At 44.1% G+C, this 15559-nt stretch overlaps 1 protein-coding gene across 1 annotated transcript; it reads left to right on the top strand.

The window, feature by feature from the left end:
* The first annotated feature begins 9029 nt into the window (after positions 1-9029).
* On the top strand, positions 9030-14831 carry LOC123397610 (homeobox-leucine zipper protein ROC6-like). Its single transcript, XM_045092144.1, has 9 exons — positions 9030-9119; positions 9387-9655; positions 9745-9862; positions 12120-12755; positions 12855-12950; positions 13037-13279; positions 13474-13654; positions 13752-14137; positions 14248-14831. Exons 2-9 carry the CDS (start codon positions 9393-9395, stop codon positions 14653-14655), a joined length of 2331 nt encoding a protein of 776 aa, XP_044948079.1. The 5' UTR covers positions 9030-9119; positions 9387-9392; the 3' UTR covers positions 14656-14831.
* Positions 14832-15559: the final 728 nt, after the last annotated feature.

Below are 15559 nucleotides of genomic sequence, written 5' to 3'. Positions count from 1 at the left end.
CAAATGCAGCGAAACTTTTTGTGGAGTTTTTGGGCTAGAAAACATCCAGTGTGCCAGGAACACACGTGAGGGGAGCTCCGATGGGAGCACAACCCACCAGGGCGCGCCTCGGAGCCGAGGCGCGCCCCGGTGGGTTGTGCCCTCCTCGTTGGCCTCCCGCACCGCCTCTTTGATCTATAAATACCCCAATATTCCAGAAACCCTAAGGGGGGGGCGAGAATCAATTTCAGCCGCCGCAGAGTCTAGAAACACCAGATCCAATTTAGACATCACCAGAGAGGGGTTCATCATGTCCATTGGTGCCTCACCGATGATGCGTGAGTAGTTCTTTGTAGACCTACGGGTCCGTAGTTAGTAGCTACATGGATTACTCTCTTTCTCTCTTGATTATCAATACAATGGTCTCTTGGAGATCCATATGATGTCAGTCTTTTTGAGGTGTGTTTGTTGGAATCCGATAAACTTTGAGTTTATGATCAGATCTATGTTTTTATCCATGAAAGTTATTTGAGTCTTCTTTGATCTCTTATATGCGTGATTGATTATAGCCTCGTAGTTCTTCTCCGATATTTGGGTTTTGTTTGGCCAACTTGATCTACTTATCTTGCAATGGGAAGATTTGCTTTGTGATGGGTTCGATCTTACGGTGGTTGATCCCAGTGACAGAAAGGGAAATGACACGTATGTGTCATCGCTATTAAGGATAACAAGATGGGGTCTATTTCTACATAAATAGATCTTGCCTACATCTTGTCATCATTCTTATTGCATTACTCCATTTTTCCATGAACTTAATACACTAGATGCATGATGCATAGCGGTCGATGTGTGGAGTAATATATTAGATGCAGGCAGGAGTCAGTCTACTAATCTTAGACGCGATGCCTATATAATAATTATTGCATGGATATCGTCATGATTATTTGAAGTTCTATCAATTGCCCAAAAGTAATTGTTTCCCCACCATTTTCTATTTTTCTCGAGAGAAGCCACTAGTGAGACCTACGGCCCCTGGGTCTCTTTTCATCATATTTGCATGTGCGATTTATTTTCCTTTGCTTTTATTTTCAGATCTATTAAACCAAAAGTACAAAAATACCTTTCTGCAATTTATTTGTTCCGCGATCTATTTATCCTATCTACCACTTTTACCTCACGTTATTTGCCTATCTTGAGGCGTCGTACCCGAAAGGGATTGACAACCCCTTTAACACGTCGGGTTGCGAGTATTTGTTATTTGTGTGTAGGTGTTGTTTACGTGGTGTGAGGAGGTACTCCTACTGGTTCGATAACCTTGATCTCATAATAGAGGGAAATACCCACCATCGCTATACTGCATCATCCCTTCCTCTTTGGGGAAATACCGACGTAGTTCTAGCAGACATCAAAAGGAATTTCTGGCGCCGTTGTCGGGGAAGATCAAGTCAAAATAGTCTCCCGCCAACGTGCCAACTAGTGGCCCGAATCCACTATAATTTTTGCCAATTGCACAATTCATCTTAAAAGTCTCGACATCATTAACAAATGAGGCAAGAGAAATTTTCTCCTCACAAGTTAGTTCTAAGCCTAACTGTAGCAGGTCTTGTCTACTGCCTTCCTTCTATTTTTCGTAGAAAGGAAATAAGTTGTCAATTATAAATTAAAAGGTTTAGTACAGATGAATACCAACTATTTTTAAATAAATAATATAAATTACTTAACAAATTTATTTCACAAACCGACATAGAGGAAGAACTGGAATCATGTCCACAACCACCCAAATGTTGATAGTATCATCAACACCAATATCGAAGGTTATTTTTATATCCTCGTGAAATTCTTAAGCCTTGCATAGTTCTCTTAAATTTAGAAAACCAAAATGCGAGAGATTTACTGCATTGTGGGGCTTAACCTCAAAAGTGAAACCATGTTTCGTCTTAAGGTGAGCTTTCTTTGTCTCCATACTCTCCCTATTTTTGAATCCAAGCTTGTGTAAGACATAAGGTCTTGCATATCAAAGGATGCACTTGTCGAATTGTAAAAACTAAAATAACACGTTAAAGAAAAAAAAAGCACAACTCATGCTTAATTACATACTTGTTGTCGTTACATACCGTCTCGTATTTCAAGCCCTCCTTCAGGGTGAGGGTGAAGCACCTATTGTTTTCCACGTGAGGTCTATTTGACATACCCCTGTCGTTGGAGTAGTAATCACGCTTGAAGATCTCATCATCGTTACACATTTTTTGTGTTCATAATCCAGATATTAAAAGAATCAACCAAAAATACGAGGAACTCAACACAACTCAGCACGGGTTGACTTTCAGTCCTTTAAGCCTTCCTTGAAAAACTCTCATCTCTCATGGTTTACATGGTGGGCACTCCCTCACACTGATATAGTGGTGTATATGATGGACACTCCAGCACATTGATATTACGACCGTCGGTGATGGTCTCTCTTCTCTTTCACCTCGTGCATTACCAAAATGTCTATCATGAGGAGAAAGAGGAAGAGCGACCCCACGACAACTGTCATCATTCTTCCTCTCGATAGAGATTTTGACTATCAGTGATGGTTGCTCCTTCCTTCATTTCGGAGTGCATTACCAAAAGTTCTAGCACATGGGAATAAAAGAAAAGTGCTCCCACGACAATAGTTGGGATTCTCCCTCACTGAAAGTCACAAAAGGAGCCCACATAAAATAAAAATCAACACGAAGCATCAGTCCTTAACATAAAAAAGGTCTATGTTTTTCCAGAATATCGTTTATTTCTTGTCCCGACAAATCCCGGGCATGAGATATGTCCTACTTTCTAGCGGAAGTTGTGCCGAAATCCACGAAAAAGTTCGGCATGACCTTTGCTAAAAATAGGACATATCGGGTGGCCGAAATTTGCCGGAATGGAAATGAATCAATATTCCGGAAAAACATAGGCAACTCGAAGGTGTTCCCTGCAAAATGATACTCATTTCATCTATCTATGTATCTATCTATCTAACAATAAAATAAACTACACAAAACCTATAAAATATTGCATACATCAATTTTATGTGGCAATTTTCATAATGCAACAAATTAAATGTGCATCAACGCACAATGCATAATGCATCCATCCATCTAAGAACCTATCTAATGAAAAATAAACCTAAAACTAAAGACAAAGTAGAGAGGGAGATGCTGAGAGTGCGTGTGGCGCGGAGCTAGGTGCTCACAGTGATCTACTGGCGTGCACCGGTAGAGCTGGGATGGGGGGACGACACGGTGGAGAGCCGTGGCGTGGGGACGCCCGGTCGGGGAGGGCGGTTATGCGGGGAGTACTGGACGGGGGAGGGTGAAGGCACAACAAGGTCCGAACGGGGGAGGCTAGCGGAGCGATAAGGGCTAGGACAGGGAGGGCGGTCGTGCAGGCAGAGCGCCGACCGGGACGGCTGAGGGCGCGGGGAGAGGGCCAACCGGGAGTATGGGTGGGATTTAGAAAGTGTCAAGTGAAGAGTGAAGAGTAGGACGGGAGGGAAGATGATAAGGCCGCATAGCAATAGCATGGGCCATAGAACCAGTGCTAGCTGCTGCTAGGTGAGGCCCACTGAACCGGCGCGGGTCACGTAGCAACAACCCGAGTATCACCAGCGCGGGCCCGTGATACTACTGTTGGTTTAGCAGTATCGGGGGGACATGGGATGACGCTACTACTAAGTCCTGCCCCATGGGAACTGTGGGGTCCACTTAGTAGTAGCGCGAGATGAAATGGCCGACGCTGCTACTACTATTTAACACTAGCAGGGGATCCTGGTACGCGCTACTTATATTTAGGAGTAGCGTCGGCAGCCTACCCCATGCTACTACTAAGTTTGTATCTATAGGGTTTTTCCTAGTAGTCTGATGAGGTGGCAGCACATGGTAAATCCCCCAACCATTTTCCTATATTTCATTCTGAATTGGAGTTGGGCCATTCCATCCGGATTCATTATGAATCCGTTGAGCCTCTAATTCATCAACAAGAGGCTACTGCATGAGAGTATAATACGACAACCCATACAGATGATTGGAAGCATTGATGAGTGGAGGAACATCTTCATTACCCACTAACTGAGGCAACATCTGCCTACCATTGAACACATGCATTGACACGGACAAAGATCTTCCCAAACATGGTAGTATACCCACACGGGTGACTAGGAGACTATGTGGTACACTTGCCATGCCCTTTCGATGAACCTTGACTAGGACCCTCGCCTTATTCTGCCCCGGGTGCAACCACACAACCAATTTGCTAAAATTCAAGACAAGTTTATCTACATAGTTTTTCGTCTAATAATCAAACGGGAAAGCTAAGAGCATAACCCATGCCTCATATTCAAAAGCAGGTGAGCGCATATTTAGAGCATCATCATGTGGAATCAAAGAGAAGGAGGAATCTTCCGTGAGCATACGAGGACCTTGTGTAATCAGATAATCTCAGATCTTAACATCCGCATGAGCAATGCAACCAATACGGAGACGATGGAACGAACAAAAACCGATCAAATCACCCGAGATATAAAAGTTTAACAAACACTATCAAAAGACCATTGCTTAGTTTCTTGTAGACACACAACTGCAGAACCACTTAATTCTATAGCATTATGAATAGCTAAATGTTTTTCGAGTGCATTAATATCCCTAGTGTTCGAACATAGAATGTTCCACTGTTTGTAGTGACTCATGAATAAGATGAGGTACTAATGCCTTTCGTAGGCTCCATAGCTAGCTAGTGATTATCAGTAAGTTCACGTGTTGGAATCCCGAGCCTTCTCATTCCAATTTGCTACAAAGTTGCAATTGGAGTTTATGTAGGGATTTCCTCCAAAAATACACCACCGAAGAAGAGCTCATAATAGTTGATGTAGCTTTAACAGCTGGATTAGTATATGGCATAGCTCTAGCCTTGACTTTGGATGTGGTTGCTTTACTATTAATAGGATGGTTTACTTTGAATACATCATATATAGTTGGCCTTGAGCTACACTTCAGAGTTGAAGTGTCTAAGTGAACAATGGTATTATTACCCGCTTCTTGGAAAGCCTTCTAAATTGGGGGTATATGGAGTAGCTCTAGCAGGAATATCACAACCAATTTCAAGGCAGGGAAGCCATTATTTGAACTTCGACTTGTAGCACAATCTGAATGCTAGGTTGTAGACAAACCTGGACTCAAAGTTTGCATATCGATGGGTCCAAAAGTACTTGAATAGGCCAAATCAGAATTGTTGCTAAACCCTATAAGAATAGCACTACTGTTAATTGGCGCCATACCCAATAAGCAGAGCACTACTGTTAATTGTAAAAGCAAAAAAATCAAACTGTTGTACCAAGGGTCTGACATTCTGAATAACGGGGCAACAAAAAAAAACTCTAATTGAGATATGATCATGACAAAAGGGTTAAGAGGAAGGAAAGCATCATTCCTAACCGGGGAGCCATGAACCGGGGATGTATAACTTGATTGGAACGTGTGTCCCATCCAACCCAAGAGAAACCATAAGACAGGCACATCAGAGTTGCACCTGCACCTTTTGCACGTAAAAATTGATACTAGGCATTGTGAGTGACATTGATAAAGTCATTTCTAGCAGCTTCGACATCAAACGCAGACCAAACATCTGACAGATTACCGTGCACATTGTATTTCGGATGAACACCATCCATGAGAGAAGGCACATCATATTTGAAGTATGTGCCAAAGCTGAATCGAGAGTGAGGAGGTGGCACCACATGCCAAATTCCCCAACTATTTTCGTGTATTTCATTATGGACTAGAGTTGCAACATTCCATAGGGCTTCATTCTAAATCTGTTGAGCATCTAAATCATCAATACAAGCCTATTATATGAGGGTATAATACGACAACTTGTACGGTTGAGGGAAGCATTGAGTAGTGTAGGATCATATTCATTAGCCACTAACTAAGGCAACATGCGTCTACAATTCAACACATACACCGACACTGACCAAGATCTTCCCAAACCTGGTAGCATGCATACCTACACGGGTAACTAGCAGACTATATGGTATAGTGTCCACATCCTTCAACTGAACCTTAACTAGGACCCTCACCTTTTTTGGCTCCAGGTACAACCACACAAGCAATTTGCTAAAATTCGAGATATCTTTGTTTACATAGTTCTCTATGCGATAATCAACCGAAAAGGCTAAGAACATAACCCATTCCTCATATTCAAAAGTTGGTGAGTGCACATTCACACCCTCGTCATGCGGAACCAAAGAGAAGGAGGAATCCTCCATCATCTGATGAGGACATTCTCTAATCAGATCATCTTATATGTTAACATCTGCATGAGCAATGCAACCAATACAAGAGGATGGGCAAAATCATCTAGATTTGCTAGTTTGAAATCCGCCAATCTCTGTCAACGAGAAAATTTTCTAGTGACCCAACACTGGTGGTTGACGGTGACGAGAGTATACCTGTCATGGTTGAGCCGTAGGTGTTCAACCGCCATGACGTGCCTTTGAATTCTGTCATCAAGGCCGCGCTTGAAGTGAGGTCCCACTAGCGCAAACTCGAAGGGGTGAATAGGGAAGCTGGTTATCAGCAACGGAGAGCCAGAGATGTTTATCCTCGATGACTAGGGTTTTGTTGTAGATTGGGAGCTTTCCGTCACAGGGAGGAAGGAGAGATTAGATTGGCATGGCTGGGCGGTGGGTTTGACAGAATTTTTCAGCAGAAGGCCAAGAGGCCAAGAGCTATGGGAAGTTGCCACATCCATGGTCAGCGACATATTCTATTTCACCCGCCAAACTTGTCATGCTTGTTGGCTCCATGAATGTCTGGACTTATTGCGTTTTTAGCATGATTGCCATATTATAAATGTACCATAAAATGGAAAGGGTATCTCCAAAGAGGGGTGATTTGGCCCTCCAAACCAAACAAGCAGAATAATCTGAGCGCACTAGCGGCCAAGATAGCCTAGAAAGCCACAGAAAACACACAAAAGGGCAGTTGGACAAGCACTCTAGAGGCATGGCCCAAATGTTACAAATGGAGCATTGATGGAATAAAGTGAATGTGCCAGGTCGCCCAATGTGAACGTTACAATCTTGCACGTGGCATTTGGTAACGCACCTAGACCTAACAGATCATCATTGGGCAATTAGCAGTTGAATGACCAATACAAAATCACCCTTTGCATCTATTCAGCCTATTGATAATAATATTATAAGTTGGTATCGAGGAAAGATACAACACGTCCAAAATATCATCATCCGAGAAGCCAGCTTGCCAAAGTTCAATAATATGATATAAATTATCCTTAGAAATCCAACGAGCCTCGCTGAAAAATCTCCCAGTAAAGGAAAAGGATCATGCCGTATCACCCCCATGAATAGGCAATTTGAACGAACAACAACTGATTTGCTCCTTATCCTGATTGAACTTAATTTTAGGATTAGAGAAACTGCCAAAACGAGCAATTTCCACATTTCACTGAACATCATCGGCGATCGTCGGCAGTGGGCAAGTGATACCAAACTTAGCTAGGTCCTAGTTGGAGGAAGATTCCATTAGTATATCAACCTGGGATCTGAACGAAGCAGACTTGACTGACACAACATTACTAGATGCAATTTAAGGGAGCTCTTGATCTGCATACCAACCCGACTCATAAACAAAACCAACATCACCTTTGCACCAATGGAAATGACAAATAAAATGAAGCCAAACCATGTCCTTCAAACCAGATATAAACTGTCCAACTCGACTGGAGTCCACCAAAAAACTAATTCTCTTGTCACGAAGTTTGAACACCTTGAAACCAGAACTTGAACCACCAATACGATATTGAAGAGTCAAGGCCACACATTCTTCCATAAGTGCAAATGATGCCTAGGAGAAAGCGGACAATGGAAAGAACTCCTTGGTAGTAGGGGAAGGAGAGAAGTGCACCATGGACTTGACAAAATGACGCACCTGAGCCCCGACCGCACGGCCGGGGGAGAAACTGCAGTGGAGTAGACCCTCCACGGGCGCCTTCATAGAGGAGATCAATGAGAATCGCCATGGGTGAGGGTGGAGAGGGTGGGGGTGGGACTCAATGTCATCCCTAGCAGGAGATACACAGATGTTTGGGTTGATGAAATTAGCAAATTACATGAACATATGTCGATAGTATGCACCAGGAACAACGACCAACAAAATTCAAAATTATCCATGACACCAGACAAAATTTGCGCAAGGGCAGACCATCTCTTGTGGATCGGACTCGCGGCGTGCGAAGCATCACCATGTTGGTGGCAACACATCCATCCAACCCGCAACATACCAGGCGCGTGAAGCGTACATGAGCTCGGTCGGGAAGAGGAGAATGACGGGGTGGGCTAGGGTGACGGCGGGGTTCTATGAATAGGAGGGGGGTCGGCGATGAATATCGTGTGGTTTCGACATACGGAGATGTGACAGTGAGGTCCAATGCATAGGTGTGCAGGTGTGCGGGCAGACGTTGTTGCGGTCCCAAGAAAGGTGTCGATGCGGGCCAGTGGGGCGGTGACGTCGTCGGAGAAGACCAGAGTAAGGGATGGTCATGCATGCCGACGTTGTTGCGGTCCCGTGAGAGGCGTCGATGCGGGCCGGCGGGGCGGTGACGTCGTCGGAGAAGACCAGAGCAAGGGATGGCCGTGTAGGCCGACGTTGTTGCGGTCCCGAGAGAGGCGTTGATGCGGGCCGGCAGGGCGGTGACGTCGTCGGAGAAGACCAGAGCAAGGGATGGTCTTGCAGGCCGACGTTGTTGCGGTCCCGAGAGAGGCGCCGATGCGGGCCGGCGGGCGGTGACGTCGTCGGAGAAGACCAGAGCAAGGGATGGTCGTGCCGGCCGGTGCTAAGTCTTTTCTTTCTAGAGGAATTATGTTTACTCAAGTATTAATTATGCACTATATATACCCTATCAATGTGGTCCACATATAGAGTTCTATATTTGGATATAAATCAATAGTTTCCAACTTTATGCACGTCTCCCTGCTTTAAATGCCGATGGTTGTACCTATTCGCTGGACATGAGATTTAGATCCAAGTTAGAATGTAATAGTTGCCTACTCCTTACTCTGTCACTTACCACAGTGACTTCACAGGGATCTATTGAAGTTGACGGTACCGCTACGTACTAGATCATCTATAGTATACAAAAATCATCAGCTTTAACAAAAATATTCTGCATCTGGTTTTGCTCTATGGCAAGAAGTGGGGCTATATCCTAATTATGTTGGCTGTTCACTGATAAAAATTCTTAAATTGTTTCCCGGAAAACATTTATCTATCATGTCATATATCTCTATGCACAAGTACATTTTAATATCTGACTTCTATAATTGGTAGGATTAGTCGGTATCCTCATGATGTTTTACTGCGATGTAACAGATCACCATGGACGGGGATTGGCTGGAAGAGAACAGTGATCTGTACAATTGGCTTGTCCTCGGGTTTGCAAGCGGAGACAACCAGGTTATCCAGCATGACCTTGGTGCTGAGACGGATGGCCTGCTTGGAGACGCCACCAACGTGAGCAACACTCACGCAGCTGCTGCCGATCAAGAAAACGGCGGTGGACAGACCAATGGTGACCAGAGGGCGAGGACACGGCATTTCAGGCGCCGTCACACCGCAGAACAGATCCTAATACTTGAAGCGTACAATTCATAATTTGCAAATCTTTCTTCTTGAAGACGATAGATGTGCATGTATTGATCCGTTCTCATTTGATGTTACATATATGCAGTGCGTTCGAAGGATACCAGCATCCAGATGAAAAGCGCCGGCTGGAACTTAGCCGGAGGACTGGCCTGAGTGCTGCACAGGTCCAGATCTGGTTCCAAAACCGACGCAACACGGGGAAGGTAGACATCGTTCTCTTCCACGGTGAATTATTTGACAATTTTCGCCACATGGTCACAATATGATATCATGTTGCGAAAGCTGTGATTTTAAATACTGCTAATCAATGCTATTTTGTTAAATAGAACTAGTAAGGTGGCCAACGCATGCAACATCCTAGTCTTCATTTTGCAAATTCACGTTCATACCGAATTTGGGAGTCATGCTTTTAGATGGTAGGAGTATGTAGTAACAATATATTTTGTTGTCCCTAAATTTTTTTTTGTAACTGAAAATAGTTATACCACGCATGCCAGATGGCCTGCCATAAACCACGTCTATGGAATAGGTAATCGTAGGGTAGTCTGGCAACAACTGTCTACATAAGTATTGCCAAGGTTATAGCAAACGGTTGTTAGTGCCAACTATTTCTAGTCATCGTCTATCATGGAGTTCACTAGTCGTCTGCAGTGACCGATGAGGATTTTTATGGTAGTGGATATTTACTTATAACAAAAATGATTGAAGTAATTTTAAAATACTATTGCAAATTTACAAGATATAATCTAACTATGAAAGACAAATAAAACACAATGAAACAAATTAACCAAACCATGTCCTTTGATGTACGAAATTCTCACTAATATTTTATTAATTTAGATAATAATATTTTTTGTTTCCAAGTTTTTTGCCGTAAACATTTAATTAATAATAAAAGTAGTCATGCAATGTTAGGAGATCTATTTTGGAGCAAAGAATTATATAGGAATAATAAGTGGATATGCTATGTTAGGAGATCTATTAACAACACAAATAATCGTATAGGGTTATGATTTATCTTTTTATTTTTTGCATGATATAAATATAATTTTTTGAGAATACGAATAATTTACTTTATTTCTGTAGATATATTTATGATCATTATCGTCATAACAAATCACATTCTAACAAAGTGACACAAAATTTGAGCATCCTCAGGTACACAAACAATATTGTGTAGAAACACAAACCAAAGTTTAGTATTGTCTTAGTGGGTATGATGTTCATAGATGCGAAGGTAGAACAACCTTGGCAAATATATATCCACTAAAGCGAATGGATTACATGACAGATTTAGTTTGAGTACTAAAATAAATTACCTAGGTGTACAACTGTGAGCTCAGGCCTATACAGGATTGTGTTACATATTGGAAAAATGGTTCACGTTCTCTTGGAAATACCAAATGGATTGCAGTCGAGACAAACACAAGTAGCGGAATGCCAAAACTGCTGGCATGGCCCCTCGACCTTCAACAAAGCAAGTAACAACAATCATTTATGGACAAAACTAATTACATGACGATATGTAGCATTTTTTTTGTCTCGTTCTAGTTTGCCATGATTTACCACATTGTTATCATGCTGCCTTCACAGAAAGCACTATTTCATTACTTGTGTCTTTGTACTTATTTGTTCCATGATACCAAACATATCAAGGATATAGTCTCGAGTTTTCTTACAAGGGTGGATCAATGTTTAGATGACATTTAGATATAGTTAAAAATATCTAAGGTCTATTAGATGTTTAGATATATACAAGTATAAAATCCTGTTGGTCATAGCACTTAATAACTAATTAAAAGAGGGTCCACCCGATATATGGCTAGATGGTTTACTTTTTTTTTTTTGCAAGCGACTAGATGGTTTACTTTTTGTGGGAGGCAAACTATTATAACTCTTATGTAATATTAAATCAATGTTAGACGATATAGTTATAATCCAATTGATTACATTGACACACCATACAAAATTTAGGGTAGCAAGCTATCGGGGAGGCTGATTTTTTCATGTGACAATAAAACTATTCAAAATTATACTTTAGAATGTGGAAACCATGAATCGTATTAGTGAAATTATTTTCTCCTGAATAATCATTGATAATTTGTGTTGTTGTTGGAATATGTAACATGTCTTTTCGCCAATCATTTTTGTAATAAAATACTAAGAGAAGTCTCGTCAGCAGGAACTTTCGGTACAATATTTATTATTTATTTATTATGGTCCATCAAATTGAGAATGGTTTTTATTTCACCAATCAATCATCAAATGCCTTGTTTTTATATGCAAATAATGGTGTGCATATCTCACCCACCCATATAAGTATACATCATCATTATCAGGCTGTAAACTCTACCAATCGGGTTTTCTTTCATGGCACGTAATAGTTAGATTTATACAGTGGACTAATACATAGCTCGATCTGTAACCGTATAGTGCTACCTGAAACTAATATAAATGCAGAACAAGGCCCAGAAGAAGGAGACGGAGGAATATCAGGAAGAGAATGGGCGGCTACAAGCTGAGCAACAAGCACTCATCTCGGCTATGCAAAACAAGATTTGCATCCCATGCAGAGGGGAGGGTACCCCGGAGTGGCATCGCCTGTATGCCGAGCATGTGAGGCTCAAGGACGAGCAGATGCGTATCGCCGCCTTTCTTAATAGTGTCTCGGGAGGAAGGCTACAAGTGATCAACCACACCGTCGTCGACACCGGCAATGCCTCGGCGGCGACTGATCACGACGCAGTTCCGCCGCCGTCCCACCATGCTCCTCTCACGGTCACGGATCCAAATCCAGTGATGTTCCCTGACGAGGGCATTGCCGGCGACGATGATGAAACCGCTGGAAGAACCTTGTTGCTTCAGCATGTTGTTTGTGCTCTGGAAGAATTGAAGGTGCTTGTGGGCTTGGATGCGCCGTTGTGGTCAACACCCCAAGGTGGCGAGGTGGAGGTGATCAACTACAGGGAGTACCTGGAAACCATGTTCCCGGGTATGTATGAGCGCTACGAGATGGACTTTTGCGCGGATGCCACTAGGAAGACTGGGATCATATCGTGCACCGCCACCGACCTCGTCGGCATCCTCATGGACGCGGTGCGGTCCTTTCTCCGACGTCCATTAATTTTAGTAGAACTTATATTTGAGAAATGATCATATAGAGGACTTAATTTGTCTGTGTTGAGTCTTTTGCAGGAGTGGTGGTCTCAGACGTTCCCGGGCATCGTGGCAAGTGCCACCACCAGCAAGATCATCACTCCCGGTGATTCCGGACATGGGCTGGCTCAACTGGTGAGAAGCAACGCTCTACTGACTGCTTCAAATTTCAATATACGTCGGTCATGCACCATGTTAAATATATACTTGTTGACATGCAGATGACTGCAGAGCTGAGGGTGTTGTCACCGCTGGTGCCGGTCCGCAAGATCAACTTCATTAGGCATTGCCAGAGGCTCGAGGAAAACACATGGGCTGTGGTGGATGTGTCTGTTGATGGGATTCTTGAGCAGGACGGCGGCCAGGCAGCGGCCCTCGATGACGGTGCGCCTTCAACACACACGGCCTGCAAGCTTCTGCCGAGTGGTTGCCGTATCCAGGAGCTGGAGAATGGCTATTGCCAGGTACTCTATCGCTATACCAAATTCAGTAATGTGCATCATTTTAACATTGAGTTACATGGATAGCAAATTATGGGTATGAGTGTAAAGCACACAAAACCCCGTGAAGACTGAAAAAGTTCATCTCTTTCTGCTACTATAAATAATATATGGACCACATGACACTGTAAGCAAACTTGATCGCCCATTGATTCCAGGTCACATGGATCGTGAACATGGTGCATGATGAGGCCACTGTCCCGCCGCTGCACCATCCACTCTTCCGCTCCGGCTGGGCACTTGGTGCGTCCCGCTGGCTTGCATCCCTCCAGAGGCGATGCGAGTACATTGCTTTCCTGCATTCCAGTTCCAACCCCACTCGCAGTCTCAACAACAGAGGTGAGTGAGTCATCTCATCACCCATCGACTAGAGAATATAGCATGAGAATCCAAGTTTTAAACGGTATGTAATATACTGATCCTGAATGTGGAGCAGTTGCTATAACGCCCGAGGGCAGGAAGAGCGTCTTGGAGGCAGCACATCGTATGACACTGAGGTTCTACGAAGCCATCTGTGGCCCGGCGGCCCTGCCATGGAGAAGCGTCAATGAGTGCCGTGGCAGATGTGGCATAGGCGCCGAGAGGTTTGAGGTGGTTGTGCGCGTCGTGACTTCACCCGTGGGTGGAGATGCTACCGTGCTGAGAGCTACGACGACGGTGTGGCTCCCCGGGACACCGCCACAGCTCGTGTTCGACTACCTCTGTGATGGAGATCGCCGAACCGAGTGGGACATCGTCGCCAACGGTGCCCCCATTCGCCGGGAGGGCTATTTTCACACTGGACAACTCCATGGCAACGCCGTCTCTCTCCTACGCACTATTGTAAGTTTTGTTCCTATCTATGTATCTCATCGAAATATTGATAACTGAAAGTTGTGTTCTTGTGTCCCAAACCTCTAATGGTTCTACAAAATTTCATCCAAATCTCACAGGCTTCCAACGGAGCAACCAACAAGCTGATCCTGGAAGAGTCATGCGTCGACGCATCATGCATGGTGTTGGCGTATGCTCCAATTGATGAGCAATCCATGAAGGATGTCATGGACGGTACCCATACCCCCTTCTCCCTCCTGCCGTCTGGGGTGGTCGTACTCCCTGATGGCCACGCCGAGCCGGGACCGGGAGGGTCTCCAGCTTCTGCCATGTGCTCCTCCAGCTCCTCCACCGGTCACAAGCGCAATTCTGGGTCGCTCGTCTCTACCATGTACCAGACACTGCTGAGCGGCCACCCACCAGAGCGTCTCTCCAAAGCGGTTGCCGGCAATGTGGGGAAGCTGCTCTGTGATGCCATCGACAAGATCAAATCCGCCGTCCATGCCGACGTGGTTTTAGCAGCTTGATGATGCGTCATCTAGAGTTTGGGATTGATGGGAATAATTATACTTCTCGCCGATAATTCAGACTATATGCAATGTGCACTGTTTATTTCCTTGTTATAAAAGTACATTATATTGTCCCGGGCCAGTAGCGCGGAAGCTACTTTAATCATCTTTAGTTTATGAAACAGACTTGGTTATGCATTATCGTCTTCTTATTTTTTAAGAATACCAACTTCCTGCTATGTATGTCATTCACTTGTGGTGTTAGATTATGGGTCGCGATATTTACCACACGCGTGGGTTATGGAAACGTGCCGCACAATCCGTCTGGTATTTCAGCAAAACAGCCCGCACGCCTTCATTCGGGCAAACCCGCAGATCCCCGCACGTTCGGACATTCACCTCACAATACACATGTTCGAGTGTCCACCTGACGCTACGCACCACCAATGAATACCTGCCCCCTCCGCACAAACTAGCGTGGGCCCCCCCGCTAGAGATTCGGCACCCCGAAAACCTTCCTTAACCCATCTTTATCACCCCCCTCTCGATCGGCTTCTTCCTCCTCCCGCCTCCTCTTGTTTCCCAAGTTGCCATGGCGACCATAACAAAACCCTAACACGACCTTGGCAAAAATCAAACGGCAATGAATTCTTGAAGGTGAGAAATCGCATGAATAGCAAATATGATAAACACCATAGTAAATGATTGGCAACACGCCCTCAACAATCCGACGAACTATTACATGATCTAACTCATCCAATCTCTATCATCCCCTTCACCTACAACGGGGAATTACTCAAACATGATGGGGGAAGCCATGGAAGGGTGATGGAGTGGTGATGGTGATGACGATGGCGACGATTTCCCCTCTCCGGAGGCCAAAGCAGCCTCCAGATTAGCTCTCCTGGAGAAGAACCGAGGG

The sequence above is a fragment of the Hordeum vulgare genome, chromosome 5H (genome assembly GCF_904849725.1).
Source record: "Hordeum vulgare subsp. vulgare chromosome 5H, MorexV3_pseudomolecules_assembly, whole genome shotgun sequence".
Taxonomy (NCBI): Eukaryota; Viridiplantae; Streptophyta; class Magnoliopsida; order Poales; family Poaceae; genus Hordeum; species Hordeum vulgare.
Note: the sequence above shows the minus strand (reverse complement) of the source record. Positions and strands in the feature narration are given on the sequence as shown.